Below are 13,825 nucleotides of genomic sequence, written 5' to 3'. Positions count from 1 at the left end.
GACAGGGCACACCGTGTCCCCTTCTAGTCTTCTCCCTAGCACCTGCCACCAACTTGTCCCAATGTCTCAGTCACAATCTCACACATGCATGCACACACACACACCCCCTGCCCAACACACAGCAAAGATCTCACCAACCCGAGAGCTGCAGCAGCAAAGCATGTTTAACTGAACACAGAAGGCTTTGCTGCAGAATAGTTCACGTATAAACTCTGCCTCTGGATTTGAATGCAGATTATGAGCCTCTCCCCCTTCATCATACTCTCTCTCTGGTTCTCTCCCTCCCTCAGGCTCTCCTCGTAATCTCTCTCTCTCTGGTTCTCTCCCTCCCTCAGGCTCTCCTCGTAATCTCTCTCTCTCTCTCTCTCTCTCTCTCTCTCTCTCTCTCTCTCTCTCTCTCTCTCTCTCTCTCTCTCTCTCTCTCTCTCTCTCTCTCTCTCTCTCTCTCTCTCTCTCTCTCTCTCTCTCTCTCTCTCTCTCTCTCTCTCTCTCTCTCTCTCTCTCTCTCATCCACAGCTTCAGTGTGAAAGACTGGAAAAGGTAGAAGGAGAAGGGCAGGGCTTCAGGGGAAGCACTCTTGCTTTCGGTCTCAACTTTTCTCTCTGTCTCTTATCCTCCCTTTATTTTGTTTTATCTCATCCTTTTTCTTTCTGTCTCCCTGTTTCTTTCTCTCCTTATCTCCTGCTCCATTCTCTCCTCCTCCCTCTCGTAAGGTTTGCTCCTGTTGGAAGCTCTGAGGACAGAGAGCTGTGTCTGAGGACAGAGAGCTAGGGGACTTTCTCCCTCTCTCTCGCTACCCCCAGTCTGCGTTGATCTGAGGTGACTCCAGTGACTTTCATCCATGGTGACAGACGTGGTGATACCCTGATGGGCCAGAGCCAACAGGGGGAAGGAGAGAGAGGGTCATGTGGCAGCACCAGTATGACCCTGGTTTAACATCCTTGTTACATGGATGTGCGTGAGCGTGTGGCGCGTGTGCGTGCGAGTGACTCACCATACACATACTTTTCATTATTTGATGTCTGCATGAGTTGTGTGTTTGTGGACATAATTAAGATTAAAGTATGTGATGTACAATATAAAATGACATAATATAATAGCAGAGCTACAGTTGAAGTCGGAAGTTTACATACACCTTAGCCAAATACATTTCAACTTAGTTTCACAATTCCTGACATTTAATCCGAGTAAAAGTTCCCTGTCTTAGGTAATTTAGGAGCACCACTTTATTTTGAGAATGTGAAATGTCAGAATAATAGTAAAGAGAATGATTTATTTCAGCTTTTATTTTCTTCATCACATTCCCAGTGGGTCAGAAGTTTACATACACTCAATTAGTATTTGGTAGCAAGGCCTTTAAATAGTTTAACTTGGGTCAACCGTTTCGGGTAGCCTTCCACAATCTTCCCACAATAAGTTGGGTGAATTTTGGCCCTTTCCTCCTGACAGAGCTGGTGTAACAGAGTCAGGTTTGTAGGCCTCCTTGCTCGCACACGCCTTTTCAGTTCTGCCCACAAATGTTCTATAGGATTGAGGTCAGAGCTTTGTTATGGCCACTCCAATACCTTGACTTGTTGTCCTTCAGCCATTTTGCCACAACTTTGTAAGTATGCTTGGGGCCATTGTCCATTTGGAAGAACCATTTTCGACCAAGCTTTAACTTCCTGACTGATGTCTTGAGATGTTGCTTCAATATATCCACATAATTTACCTGCCTTATGATGCCATCTATTTTGTGAAGTGCACCAGTCCCTCCTGCAGCAAATCATCCCCACAAAATTATACTGCCACCCCCATGCCTCATGGTTGGGATGGTGTCCTTCGGTATGCAAGCCTCCCCCTTTTTCCTCCAAACATAACGATGGTCATTATGGCAAAACACTTCTATTTTTGTTTCATCAGACCAGAGAACATTTCTCCAAAAAGTACGATCTTTGTCCCCATGTGCAGTTGCAAACCATAGTCTGGCTTTTTTTAATGGCGGTTTTGGAGAAGTGGCTTCATCCTTGCTGAGCGGCCGCTTATGTTGATAAAGGACTTGTTTTACTGTGGATATACATACTTTTGTATCTGTTTCCTCCAGCATCTTCACAAGGTCTTTTGCTGTTGTTCTGGGATTGATTTGCACTTTTTGCACCAAAGTACATTCATCTCTAAGAGACAGAACGCGTCTCCTTCCTGAGCGGTACGACGGCTGCGTGGTCCCATGGTTTTTATACTTGCGTACTATTGCTTGTACAGTTGAACGTGGTACCTTCAGGCGTTTGGAAATTGCTCTCAAGGATGAACCAGACTTGTGGAGGTCTACAATTTTATTTGGCTGATTTCTTTAGATTTTCCCATGATGTCAAGCAAAGAGGCACTGAGTTTGAAGGTAAGCTTTGAAATACATCCACAGGTACTCAAATGATGTCAATTAGCCCATCGGAAGCCTCTAAAGCCATGACATCATTTTCTGGAATTTTCCAAGCTGTTTAAAAGGCACAGTCAACTTAGTGTATGCAAACTTCTGAGCCACTGGAATTGTGATACAGTGAATTATATGTGAAATAATCTGTCTGTAAACAATTGTTGGAAAAATTACTTGTGTCATGCACAAAGTGGATGTCCTAACCGACTTGCTCAAACTACAGTTTGTTAACAAGAAATGTGTGGAGTGGTTGAAAAACAAGTTATAATGACTCCAACATAAGTGTATGTAAACTTCTGACTTCAACTGTATGTAGAGTATATTAATGTGTCTCTAACTGCAGAAGTTGGGAGAGAGGGGGAAGACAGAGAGAGAAGACAGGGAGATATAGAGATTGAAACAGAGAGAGAGAGAGAGAGAGAGAGAGAGAGAGAGAGAGAGAGAGAGAGAGAGAGAGAGAGAGGAGAGCCACAGTGAGGTTGACCTTGAGAGGAGCCTAAATAAATGAAGATGTGTTGTCTGTTCCCAGCATGATACACCCCCAGGCTAGCCCCTAGTGCTTTAGTTAGTCATGCTATCCCCCTCTCCCGCTCTCTTCCGTCCTTCTCTCTCTCCCTCCCTGTCCTCTCCATTGCAACCCTGATTAAGAATTTATTTCCTGAAATCAATTTGACCCTGCAAAAATTCAGCCTCACTTCTCTCATACGCTCACTCAAGTGATGCAGTCTGGCAAATATGATTTTCATATGCATGGTAGGGCAGACTGAAGCAATCAGCACTGACCAAACATGCCAAACCAATCGCACCTGTTAAATTAGACTAGACTATAGGAAGGCGACCTTCAAGAACAGACCGAACCAATCGCACCCCATCCAATCAGGCCAACCGGTGAGCACAGTGTAGACCACATATGTCAGAGTCAAGGCCCGCGGGCCACATCCGGCCCGCGAGAAGGTTTTTACGGCCCCTGGGATGATCTTGATTTATTATTAGAACCGGCCCGCAGACCGCAGCAAGCCGGCAGCCCGCAGATCTTTTACACGCACCAATACTACATTTCCCACAATGCAACGGTGACGCACCGAGCAGTAGGCTGCTTCATTTCAATATTTATTGGCACAGCAGTTGTCAGCATCACAGTAAAATTAACTTTCAGATACCCATCAAAAATGGCAAAACGGAAGGTGGACACTGAGAACCGGGGTTTCAAACAAGGTGGGAGTCGGAGTATTTGTTCACGGAGGTAGCTGGAAAACCTGTGTGTCTTCTGTGTGGAGAAAGTGTGGCGGTACTGAAAGAGTATAATCTGAGACGACATTATGAAACGAAACACGCGGACAAAAACAAGAATATGGACATGGAACAAAGGCTACAAAAGGCAGAGGAATTAAAACGAGGCCTCAAATCTCGACAGGCTCTGTTCAAAAAAGCCAAATCACAAGGCCAGGCTGCTGTCAAGGCCAGTTTTATTTTGGCAGAAGAGATCGCTAAATCAGCCCGGCCATTTACGGAGGGGGATTTCATCAAAAACTGCATGATTAAAGTTTGTGACGAAGTTTGCCCAGAAAAAAGGCAACTCTTTTTAAATGTGAGTCTGAGCAGAAACACCATTGCCGAGAGAGTAGACCAGTTGTCCATCAATCTAAAAGAGCAGCTTGTGAAAAAGGGAAAAGATTTCATTGCATATTCCTTGGCTGTGGATGAGAGCACCGACATTTCTGACATTGCCCAGTTGTCAATTTTCATCCGCGGAGTGGACTCCAGCCTAAGCGTGACAGAGGAGTTTTTGGCTTTACGTCCTATGCATGGCACAACTACGGGGCATGATTTGTATGAAGAGGTGTCAAGATGTGTAAATGAGATGGAGCTGCCTTGGGAAAAACTTGTGGGTTTGACAACCGACGGAGCACCTGCGATGTGTGGACACAGGAGCGGACTGGTGGCGAAGATACGGGAAAAGATGCAAGAGGAAAACGCGACAGGTGAGCTGTCAGCTTATCATTGTATCATACACCAGGAAGCGTTGTGCGGTAAAGCCTTGAAAATGGAGCATGTAATGAGCATCATCACGCGCACAGTTAACTTTATCAGAGCCAAAGGTTTGAATCACCGCCAGTTCAAGGCATTTCTGACGGAGTTAGAAACGGAGCATGGTGATTTGCCTTATCACACAGAGGTGCGATGGCTAAGCCAGGGAAAGGTGCTTCAAAGATGTTTCGAGCTTCGTGAGGAGATTTGTCTGTTCTTGGACAGCAAAGGGAAAGACACAACACAACTCCGAGACGAAATGTTTCTGTGTGAAATGGCTTTTCTGTGTGACATTACGAGTCATCTGAATGCAATGAACTTGCAGCTGCAGGGTCGGGATCGTGTCATCTCTGATATGTACAGTACAGTGAAGGCATTTAAAACCAAACTGACTCTGTGGGAGACGCAGATGCGGAAAGAAAATTTGAGCCACTTTCCCAGCTGCCAGACCATGAAAGAGAAGCTCTCTACCAGTGCGTTCCCGAGCGCACAGTTGGCTGATAAAATAGGTATGCTTGCCGCTGACTTTCGACGCCGATTTGCTGACTTTGAAGCACAAAAAAGCAGGTTGGAACTGCTCGGTAACCCATTTGCTGTTGACGTGGAAAGCTCACCACCAAACCTCCAAATGGAGTTGATTGACCTCCAATGCAATGATGCACTGAGGGCAAAATATGCGGCAGTGGGTGCTGCGGAGTTCGCCCGTTTCCTCCCGACACAATGCCCCAGCTGCGCATCCAGGCTGCTCAAACGTTGTCTATGTTTGGCAGCACATACCTGTGTGAACAACTGTTTTCTTTGATGAACTTGAACAAAACATCACACAGAAGTCGACTTACTGCTGAACACCTCCACTCAATTCTGAGGATTTCCTCAGCTCAGAGCCTTACCCCGAACATTGATGAACTTGTGGAAAAGATGGGACACCACCAAGTATCACCCTCAACCTCAAACAAGTGAACATTACTGTGCAATCACATATTTAGAGTTTTTACTCAGTTCAAGTTTAAAAGTTAAAGTTTAATATTTGTTTTCACTGCATGTTACTTCTCCTTAAACAAAGTGTTGTTTTTGATTAATAGATTTTTGCACTTTATTTTATTGTATTTCAATCCAATTATATTTTAAAAATATTTCAGTTGAGTGGATGATAGAAAATTGCTATTATTGTTTTTTTCTTTGAAGTAAATTTAGCCCACTTTTGCTAAAATAGAAAATATAGGCTACTGATGGTGCCTTGAATACCGGTTTCTTTCATTTAATGTTCATGTTATGGGGATTTTTATATAAAGGAAATTTGTCTTTTGTGTCTGTTGAAAATTAAAGATTACTGACAGAGCCATAAGAAAATATTGCTTTATTTATCTGATCATATTGGAATATATTTGTTAGGTTTTCAGTAGGTTCAATTAGGTTCACTAGACTATATGCGTCATTTAAAATTTTTTCAATGAACATTCGAACAGTCCGGCCCTCGGCTTGTAGCTAAATTTTTTATTTGGCCCTCCGTCCATTTGACTTTGACACCCCTGGTGTAGACCAATCAAACTGTCTGTGGATATTTCTGGGGATGATCGGATAACGTGTTAACCAACACGAGTCAAGGTGTACCCAGGTTGCTATTGTCAATATAATTTGTTCTGGCTGAAAAAAGGATTAAACATAGAAAGTAGCCATAAGTTATAAACATACACAGAAAATTACAATTACAGAAAGTACTAACCTTGCTGGTCTAACAAAATCGTTGACATACTGCCTTCAGCATCCACAAAGATTGGATTTTATTATGGTATTGTGCATATCTTAATAGTGTAAATAATTAAGTATCTGTCTGTCTCCTGAGTCTATAACAGCGTGGCATTGGACTCAGGTCAAAGGTAGTGCAATATATAGGGAATAGGCAGCCTGCATCTTTAGTGACTCTAAACTGGGATTTGTTCTCAATTAGGGAGATCCCATGTCACCACTCCACCCACAAACACTCCCCTCTCCGTTGCCACGGAGACCCGGCATTACCATCGGAGACGAGCACACAGGGATATGAATTACTGCATTAATTATTATGGGGTGCCTTGGGGAGACGTGTGTGTGTGTGTGTGTGTGTGTGTGTGTGTGTGTGTGTGTGTGTGTGTGTGTGTGTGTGTGTGTGTGTGTGTGTGTGTGTGTGTGTGTGTGTGTGTGTGTGTGTGTGAGAGTGTCTGTTTGTGTGTGAGAGGAGAGAAGCGGAATTAACATTCATTAAGGTAAAAGACGGAACTTCAGTAGCGAATAACCTTTAGACCTGTCAATCATCTCACCACTGGGTCATCATCTCTGATTGGACTGTGTATGTTATCAGTGTGAGATGGATTCCTGTATATGCCTTACAAGTACACCAGCTTCCTTTCCTTATCATCACTACAGATGAGTGGTGTGGCATAGCCTCAAACCCATCACTAAAACAGTGCCCTTGTCATTCCCTCATTTCCTCCACACTCCCAAAGTCACCTAATCCCTCGGTGGAGGGGATTTACATGTCCCCTTGTCAAGGTAAACTTTAGTCAACCCCTCCAGAGTGAACAAGGGCTCTTTTGGTGACAGATTGGGACAGGGCCCGTGGGATTACTTTAACTGTATCTGTGACAGATGTGGGACAGACAGGCACAGTAGGCAGGCCACACTGTGGAGAGACAAAAGGACAATGTAGACAAAATGTATAAATTCTAAATGTTTCAATACTAAATAATAAATGCTGACTAAATTGCTAAACAGTAGCAGGTCATAAAATTCCAGAAAAACATCCCAAAATTCCCAGGTTTTCCAGAAATTCCCAGTTGGAGGAATCCCAGTTGGATGATACTTTTCTTGCGTATTCCCTCTTGATTGCGAGAATCCCGAACTGGGATTACTGGAAAACCTGAGGATTCTGGGAAAGTTTATGGAATTATATACAGTATTTGGTGGATGAAGATCCCTTCTCAAGTGGACTACTTAAAATGAAGTGGACTTAAGTCAAAATCATAGGCCCACTATAGCTCCCTCAAGGTAGAGGTGCTATAGGATGTTTTAGGATGCTACGTAACGGGCACTATAATTTTGACGGTGCTCTCTTCTAATGTACCTTAGTGTTCTCCATCTTGTGTATGCCTCTGCTCTGGTCCTGTGTAGGAGGGCTGAAAAATACAGGCTGGTTTTGGTCCCTCCTCTCAGTCTTATTCCATTCTTAATCTTAAAGACTATGATCTACAGTATATAGGAAACTTAGCGGTACTAAGAGATATATAGGAACCATTAAAGACTAGAAGAGCTGAAACTAAAACTCAGCTATATGATGTGACCACGAGCAGCAGTATGAACCAATGATAATGCAGGGGAGATCAACCTTTTGCTTTCGGCTGTCTTTGTGTGTTTTGCGGAAGTGCCCACAACTGATAATGTAATGCTAACTTCATATCGCTGAGTCTACCTTTAAAATAACTCCAGGGATCATAAAGCAGACTTAGGACCTATTTGACACATGTCAAATACATACCTCAAGTACTTTCAAAACTTTGAGCTGTGCTTGTTTTAGTTTTCCTGGTATCACAGAGTAAATAGTCCTAAAAGTGCAAACTTCAAACTAGACCAAGCACACTTCAAATGCATTTAAGTATTTGACACAGGATATTATGTAGGCTATTTGACCCAGGTCTGTCATGAAATTACTATAAAAAGAACTACAGAAACCATAAAGATCCTTATCACGACTACAGGATAGCAAGCAGATGCTGAGTGGGCAGAAAAGTGTGTCACAGACAGGAAGCTTGACCCGGAAGCAATGACACCCAGCACTGAATGGTTACGGAGTAGTTTTCTGTGGTTCATGATCGTACGAGAGGTAGCTAATAGTAAGTAATGAATGATATACCCTTTGACTTCTCGTGCCTGTTGAACGCAGAAATACAGTGTATGAAACATAGCACAAATACCCACCAGACACATCAAAGACAATGGGACAGCAGTGCAATTTCCCTCTAAAGCAGATGATAAATGCTGAAACAGACAGATCACAATGCACCCCCCCCCACACACACACACAGTAAAGCATAGCAGTGACAGTGACTACAAACGAAAAGCCGATATAAGACATACTTATTACAAATCTACAGGCCAATGACAGTTATTCAGTTATTTTCACTTATGTGACATAAAGCGGCGATTTTGGTGTGAAAATCCATGAAGAAAACTAGGGTGCAAATTGCAATTGTACAGAGTGGAGTAACTATGTTTGTTCTGCAACAGACAGTGAAGAGACTAATAGTTAGCCAGCGAATGAAACCTGTATCCTGTATGATTCATAACATCCCGAGGCAGCTGTTGTCAATGTCAACAAGCCTTTAACACTTAACCCAATAAAGAAAAGGACATTGAGGGGACATTTGGATGTAATGTAGTATTATGTGTGTAATGTATGTGTGTGTGTTTGTCTCTCACCTAAGGAATGTTTGGGTGTAATGTAATAGGATGTATTTCATGTAGTAGTAGTAGTAGTAATATTTATCTCCCAGCTGGGGGATGTTTCGGTATAATGTATCAGAATATATTGCTGTAGTAGTAAGTGTGTATTGTAGTAGTATGCATGTACTGTAGTAGTAGTATATCATGCAGTCTAAGTAGTAATGCATCTATCTCTCACCTGGGGGAGATGTCACAGCCCTGCTGCATGAAGGCGCCCAGGGAGAACCAGAGGGAGTTGAAGATGCCGAACTCGTTGGGGGGCTGGTCGCTGGGCGGACCGTCGGTGCCCTCCTCGGGCTCCTCGGTGTGCCACTCGTACGGGCTGAAGCGGCTGACCAGGAAGAGCACCACGCTCACGCCGATGTAGGCAAACACAATGCACATCCAGATCTCGTAGGCCAGCGGGTCCAGGAAGGAGAACACCCCAGGTTTGGACTTCTGGGGCTTCTTGATCATGATGGAGATGCCCAGTGACATGAAGGGCTTGGAAAAGTCGATCACCTCCTCCCGGACCAGCGTGATTGTCAATGGGGCCACAGCGATTTCCGCTTTCTGTTAATGGGTGGGGGAAGAGAAGGGGGAAAGGGTTAGCCTTTGGATTGGAGAGTCATCTAAGCTGCTAATGCAACTGCTGCCAAAAATGGTAGACAACAGTAGAAACAACTATGGGTTACGACAAGGTTCCCCAACTAGTGCCCCGAATTTGGGCCGTGGGTTATTTTACTTGGCTGCCCAAGTTTTCTGATCCAATTTGTATTTTCTGGAAGCCTCAGCGATGCACTTGGGGGTCCGGGTGGTATACTCAGCAAGATTTCTCAATTCCATTAACTTCTGCCGGTCGACGGTGCCACTGTGCTCCTTAGCCTGCAACGCCTGAGCTGCAACTCGGTAGATCCTCTCATACACGGTTGCAGTGAAGCTGTCATTGGAATGAGCGAGTTTAGGGGCAGACGAAGAGGAGCTTGAAGGGTTGATGAGTTCAGCCAGGGAAGGCTCCACAGGGGGTGGGCTGAACCATCCCGATGACTCCATGCCATGCATATCATGTGGGGGTAAGTGCCCCCACCCGGGAAGATTCCAAAGCGCCACACAGTCTTGGAAGGCTGGTACATGTTGTGGGACGGATGTGGAATTACCCTGAGAGGTGATTCCATCCATTCTAATCTTCTTGCAAGGCAAAGGAGGACACTCAACATCCAGTTTGTTGGCAGCACGTCTGATTGCCTTGAAGAAGGGGAGGTCAGCCATAGTCTCCTGCCAAACTTCCTCAGTTTTGCTGGCCCGCACAAGCTGAGCAGAGGAGAGTAAACCTTCCTCAGGGGTGTAATCCATCTCCTGGACAAAGGAGGTGCTGCCTGATGCGGCAAGAGACATGCCATCGTTCTCACTTCTGGATCCATCTGAAAGGATGGGCAACCTATGAATTTGCTGGGAGCTCGAGTGGAGGGGAAGACTGGTAGAGCTTCTCCCTCCTGTGGAACTTTGGTATCAACAGTCACCCTCGAACAAGAGTGAGGCCTGGCCAATACTTTGCTCTATGTTTAATGAAGCCGGGTCCCAATTTAGCACAATGCACACACCTAGCGGGGTCAACGAGAGCTGCCTATGCATGGTCCATGCCTAGGCATGTAGCACAGAGCTGATGGGAATCAGGCCGAGAAATGGAAGTAACGGGAGACTATCAGGGTAACGAAGTCAGATAAGCAGAAACAGTCTAAATACTTTCAGAAACAGGGTTTAGTCACATAGACCAATTAAGTAACTGGTTCTTTTTTTTGTTTACTCAACTTTTCAATCAAAGTTTTACCAGAATGTAACATTTTTTGTTGGCCCAACCTTAGCTCCAACATAAGAAAACATAGGCAAAAATTCAGACCACTTAAAATGGTGTTATTTAAACAGAGTAATATGCCCAACAAACACTAGACAATTATGCAGAAAAACATCAAATTGCTTAAGTAAGTAAATCAAATCAATGATGAGAGAATAGTCTGAATAAATGATCAATGATACAGGCATGGTGGCATAGGAGGAAGATCGGAATGTGGTTGAAGAGGTTCAAATCCCAGGTACAGGTGCATTCAGAAAGTATTCAGACCCCTTGACTCTTCCCACATTTTGTTATGTTACAGCCCTATTCTAAAATGGATTAAATGAAACATGTTCCTCATCAATTTACACACTATACCCCATAATGACAAAGCAAAAACTGTTTTTTAGAAATCTTTGCAAATGTATATATATATATATATATATATAAAAATTAAAAAAACATAAATACCTTATTTACACAAGTATTCAGACACTTAGCCATGAGACTCAAAATTGAGCTCAGGTGCATCCTGTTTCCATTGATCATCCTTGAGATGTTTCTACAACTTGATTGGAGTCCACTTGTGGTAAATTCAATTGCTTGGACATGATTTGGAAATGTACACACGTGTCTATATAAGGGTCAACAGTTGACAGTGAATGTCAGAGCAAAAATCAAACCATGAGGTCGAAGGAATTGTCCGTAGAGCTCCGAGACAGAATTGTGATCTGGGGAAGGGTACCAAAAAACTTCTGCAGCATTGAAGGACCCCAAGAACACAGTGGCCTCCATATTTCTTAAATGGAAGAAGTTTGGCACCACCAAGACTCTTTCTAGAGCTGGCTGCCCGGCCAAACTGAGCAATCAGGGGAGAAGAGCCTTGGTCAGGGAGGTGACCAAGATCCCGATGGTCACTCTGACAGAGCTCCAGAGTTCCTCCGTGGAGATGGGACAACCTTCCAAAAGGACAACCATCTCTGCAGCACTCCACCAATCAGGCCTTTATGGTAGAGTAGCCAGATGGAAGCCACTTCTCATTAAAAGGCACATGACAGCCCGCTTGGAGTTTGCCAAAAGGCACCTAAAGGACTCTCAGACCATTGATTTATTTGATTTATTTTTATTTAACCTTTATTTAATGTCCTTGAGTGGTCCACCCAGAGCCTGGACTTGGACCTGAAAATAGCTGTGCAGCGACGCTCCCCATCCAACATGACAGAGTTTGACAGGATCTGCAAAGAAGAATGGGAGAAACTTCCCAAATACAGGTGTGCCGAGGTTGTAGCATCATACCCAGGAAGACTCAATGCTGTAATCGCTGCCAATGCGGCTTCATCAAAGTACTGAGTAAAGGATCTGAATACTTATGTAGATATAATATATCTATTTTTTAAATTTGTAATACATTTGCAAAAATGTAACCTGTTTTTGCTTTGTCATTAATGGGGTGTTGTGTATTGATTGATGAGGGAAAAATGACTTTCATCCATTTTAGAATAAGGCTGTAGCGTAAAAATAATCTGGAAAAAGTCAAGGGGTCTGAATACTTTCTGAATGCACTGTAACTGAACATTTACAATGTAATTATGTATGTCATCGAGTGTCAAACATAGAAAACGTTATATGTTCAAAGCGCTGAGAGTGGGTGTGTAACTAGTTCCAGAGCCTTTTTTAGGTAAAATGCCCAAAATAATAATTTCTAGTTAAACATATGAGACAAGTTGAGCAAACACATCGTTTTAAGTTGACAGAATTTTTGCTTACGTTTTCTCATGCTGGAGTTAAGTTTGAGCCAAATAAACATTTTATGTTCAGGTAACACTTTGACCGAAAAGTTGAATAAACAAAACAAGGCTGTGGAACCAGTTACTTAATAATAGTTAGTGGAGCTTCGACGGAAAGCCATTGGGGTGTACGGAAGAGTGGGGTGACATGAGTGAACTTGGGAAGGTTGAACACCAGAGTCTGCAACATTCTGGATAAGTTGCAGAGGTTTGATGGCACAAGCGGGGAGCCCATCCAACAGAGAGTTGCAGTAGTTCAGACAGGATATGACGAGTTGGACCCGATGTCACTTCCTGTGTGAGGAAAAGTTGTACTCTACAGATGTTGTAGAGCATGAACCTGCAGGAGTGAGTCACTGCTTTGATGTTTGCAAAGAACAACAGGGTCACGTTGCCCAGGGTCACGCCAAGGTTTTTTGCACTCTGGGAGGGGAACACTGTGGAGTTTCCGACCATGATGGAGAGGTTTTGGAGCAGGCAGCCCTACCTGGGATAAAGAGCAGCTCTGTCTTGTCGAGATTGAGCTTGAAGGGGTGGGCCAACATTCAAACTGAAATATCTGCCAGGCATGCAGAGATGTGTGTCGCCACCTGGGTGTCAGAAGGGGCGAATGAGAGTGTCACCCACACAGCAATGATAGAAGAGATCATGAGAGGATATGATGGCGCCAAGTGACTTGGTTCATAGAGAGGAGAAGGCCTAGAACCGAGCCATGGATGACACCAGTAGTGAGAGCATGTGGTGCAGACACAGATCCTCTCCACACCACCTGGCAGGAGCGACCTGCAATCCAGGAGTGTGCAGAGCCTGAGAAGCCCAGCCCTGAGAGCGTGGAGAGGAGGATCTGATGATTCACATTGTCGAAGGCAGCGGATAGATCTAGGAGGATGAGAACAGAGGAGTCAGCTTTGGCAGAGCGGAGAGCCTCTGTGATACAGAGAAGAGCAGTCTCAGTTGAGTGACCCATCTTGGTTAGGTTCAAGAAAAATAACAAGAGAGTTGGTCAGCTACAGTTCGTCAGAGCCAAAGAAGACAGGGGCTTATGTATCAAGCGTCTCAGAGCTGGAGTGCTGATCTAGGATCAGGTTCCTTCTGTCTGTGTAATCTTATTCATTGTGATCTAAAAGGCTAAATGTACCCGAAATCAGCACTCCTATATTGAGAACTGTTTTCCTAGTCAACCCTGTCTATCATGAACAAATTTGGCTATCCTTCTATCTGTCACAATCACTAAGCATGTCAATCACAAGCTGAACAACAATCACGTCTTCTCCCCCCATCCAGCTATTTTTCATTTAATTTCGCCACTTTTTC

General features: G+C 44.0%; 1 protein-coding gene across 4 annotated transcripts in view; it reads right to left on the bottom strand.

The window, feature by feature from the left end:
• Positions 1-13,825, bottom strand: part of LOC118391761 (glutamate receptor 4) — a 157,722-nt gene that overhangs the window by 24,895 nt on the left and 119,002 nt on the right. For all 4 annotated transcript variants that reach the window (XM_052457709.1, XM_052457711.1, XM_052457710.1 and 1 more), the window contains exon 11: positions 9,093-9,466. In XM_052457709.1, the coding sequence (XP_052313669.1) occupies positions 9,093-9,466 (374 nt within the window). The remainder of the gene's footprint in view (positions 1-9,092; positions 9,467-13,825) is intronic.

The sequence above is a fragment of the Oncorhynchus keta genome, chromosome 12 (assembly GCF_023373465.1).
Source record: "Oncorhynchus keta strain PuntledgeMale-10-30-2019 chromosome 12, Oket_V2, whole genome shotgun sequence".
NCBI lineage: Eukaryota > Metazoa > Chordata > Actinopteri > Salmoniformes > Salmonidae > Oncorhynchus > Oncorhynchus keta.
The sequence above is the reverse complement of the archived record's forward strand: the minus strand, read 5'-3'. Positions and strand labels throughout refer to the sequence as shown.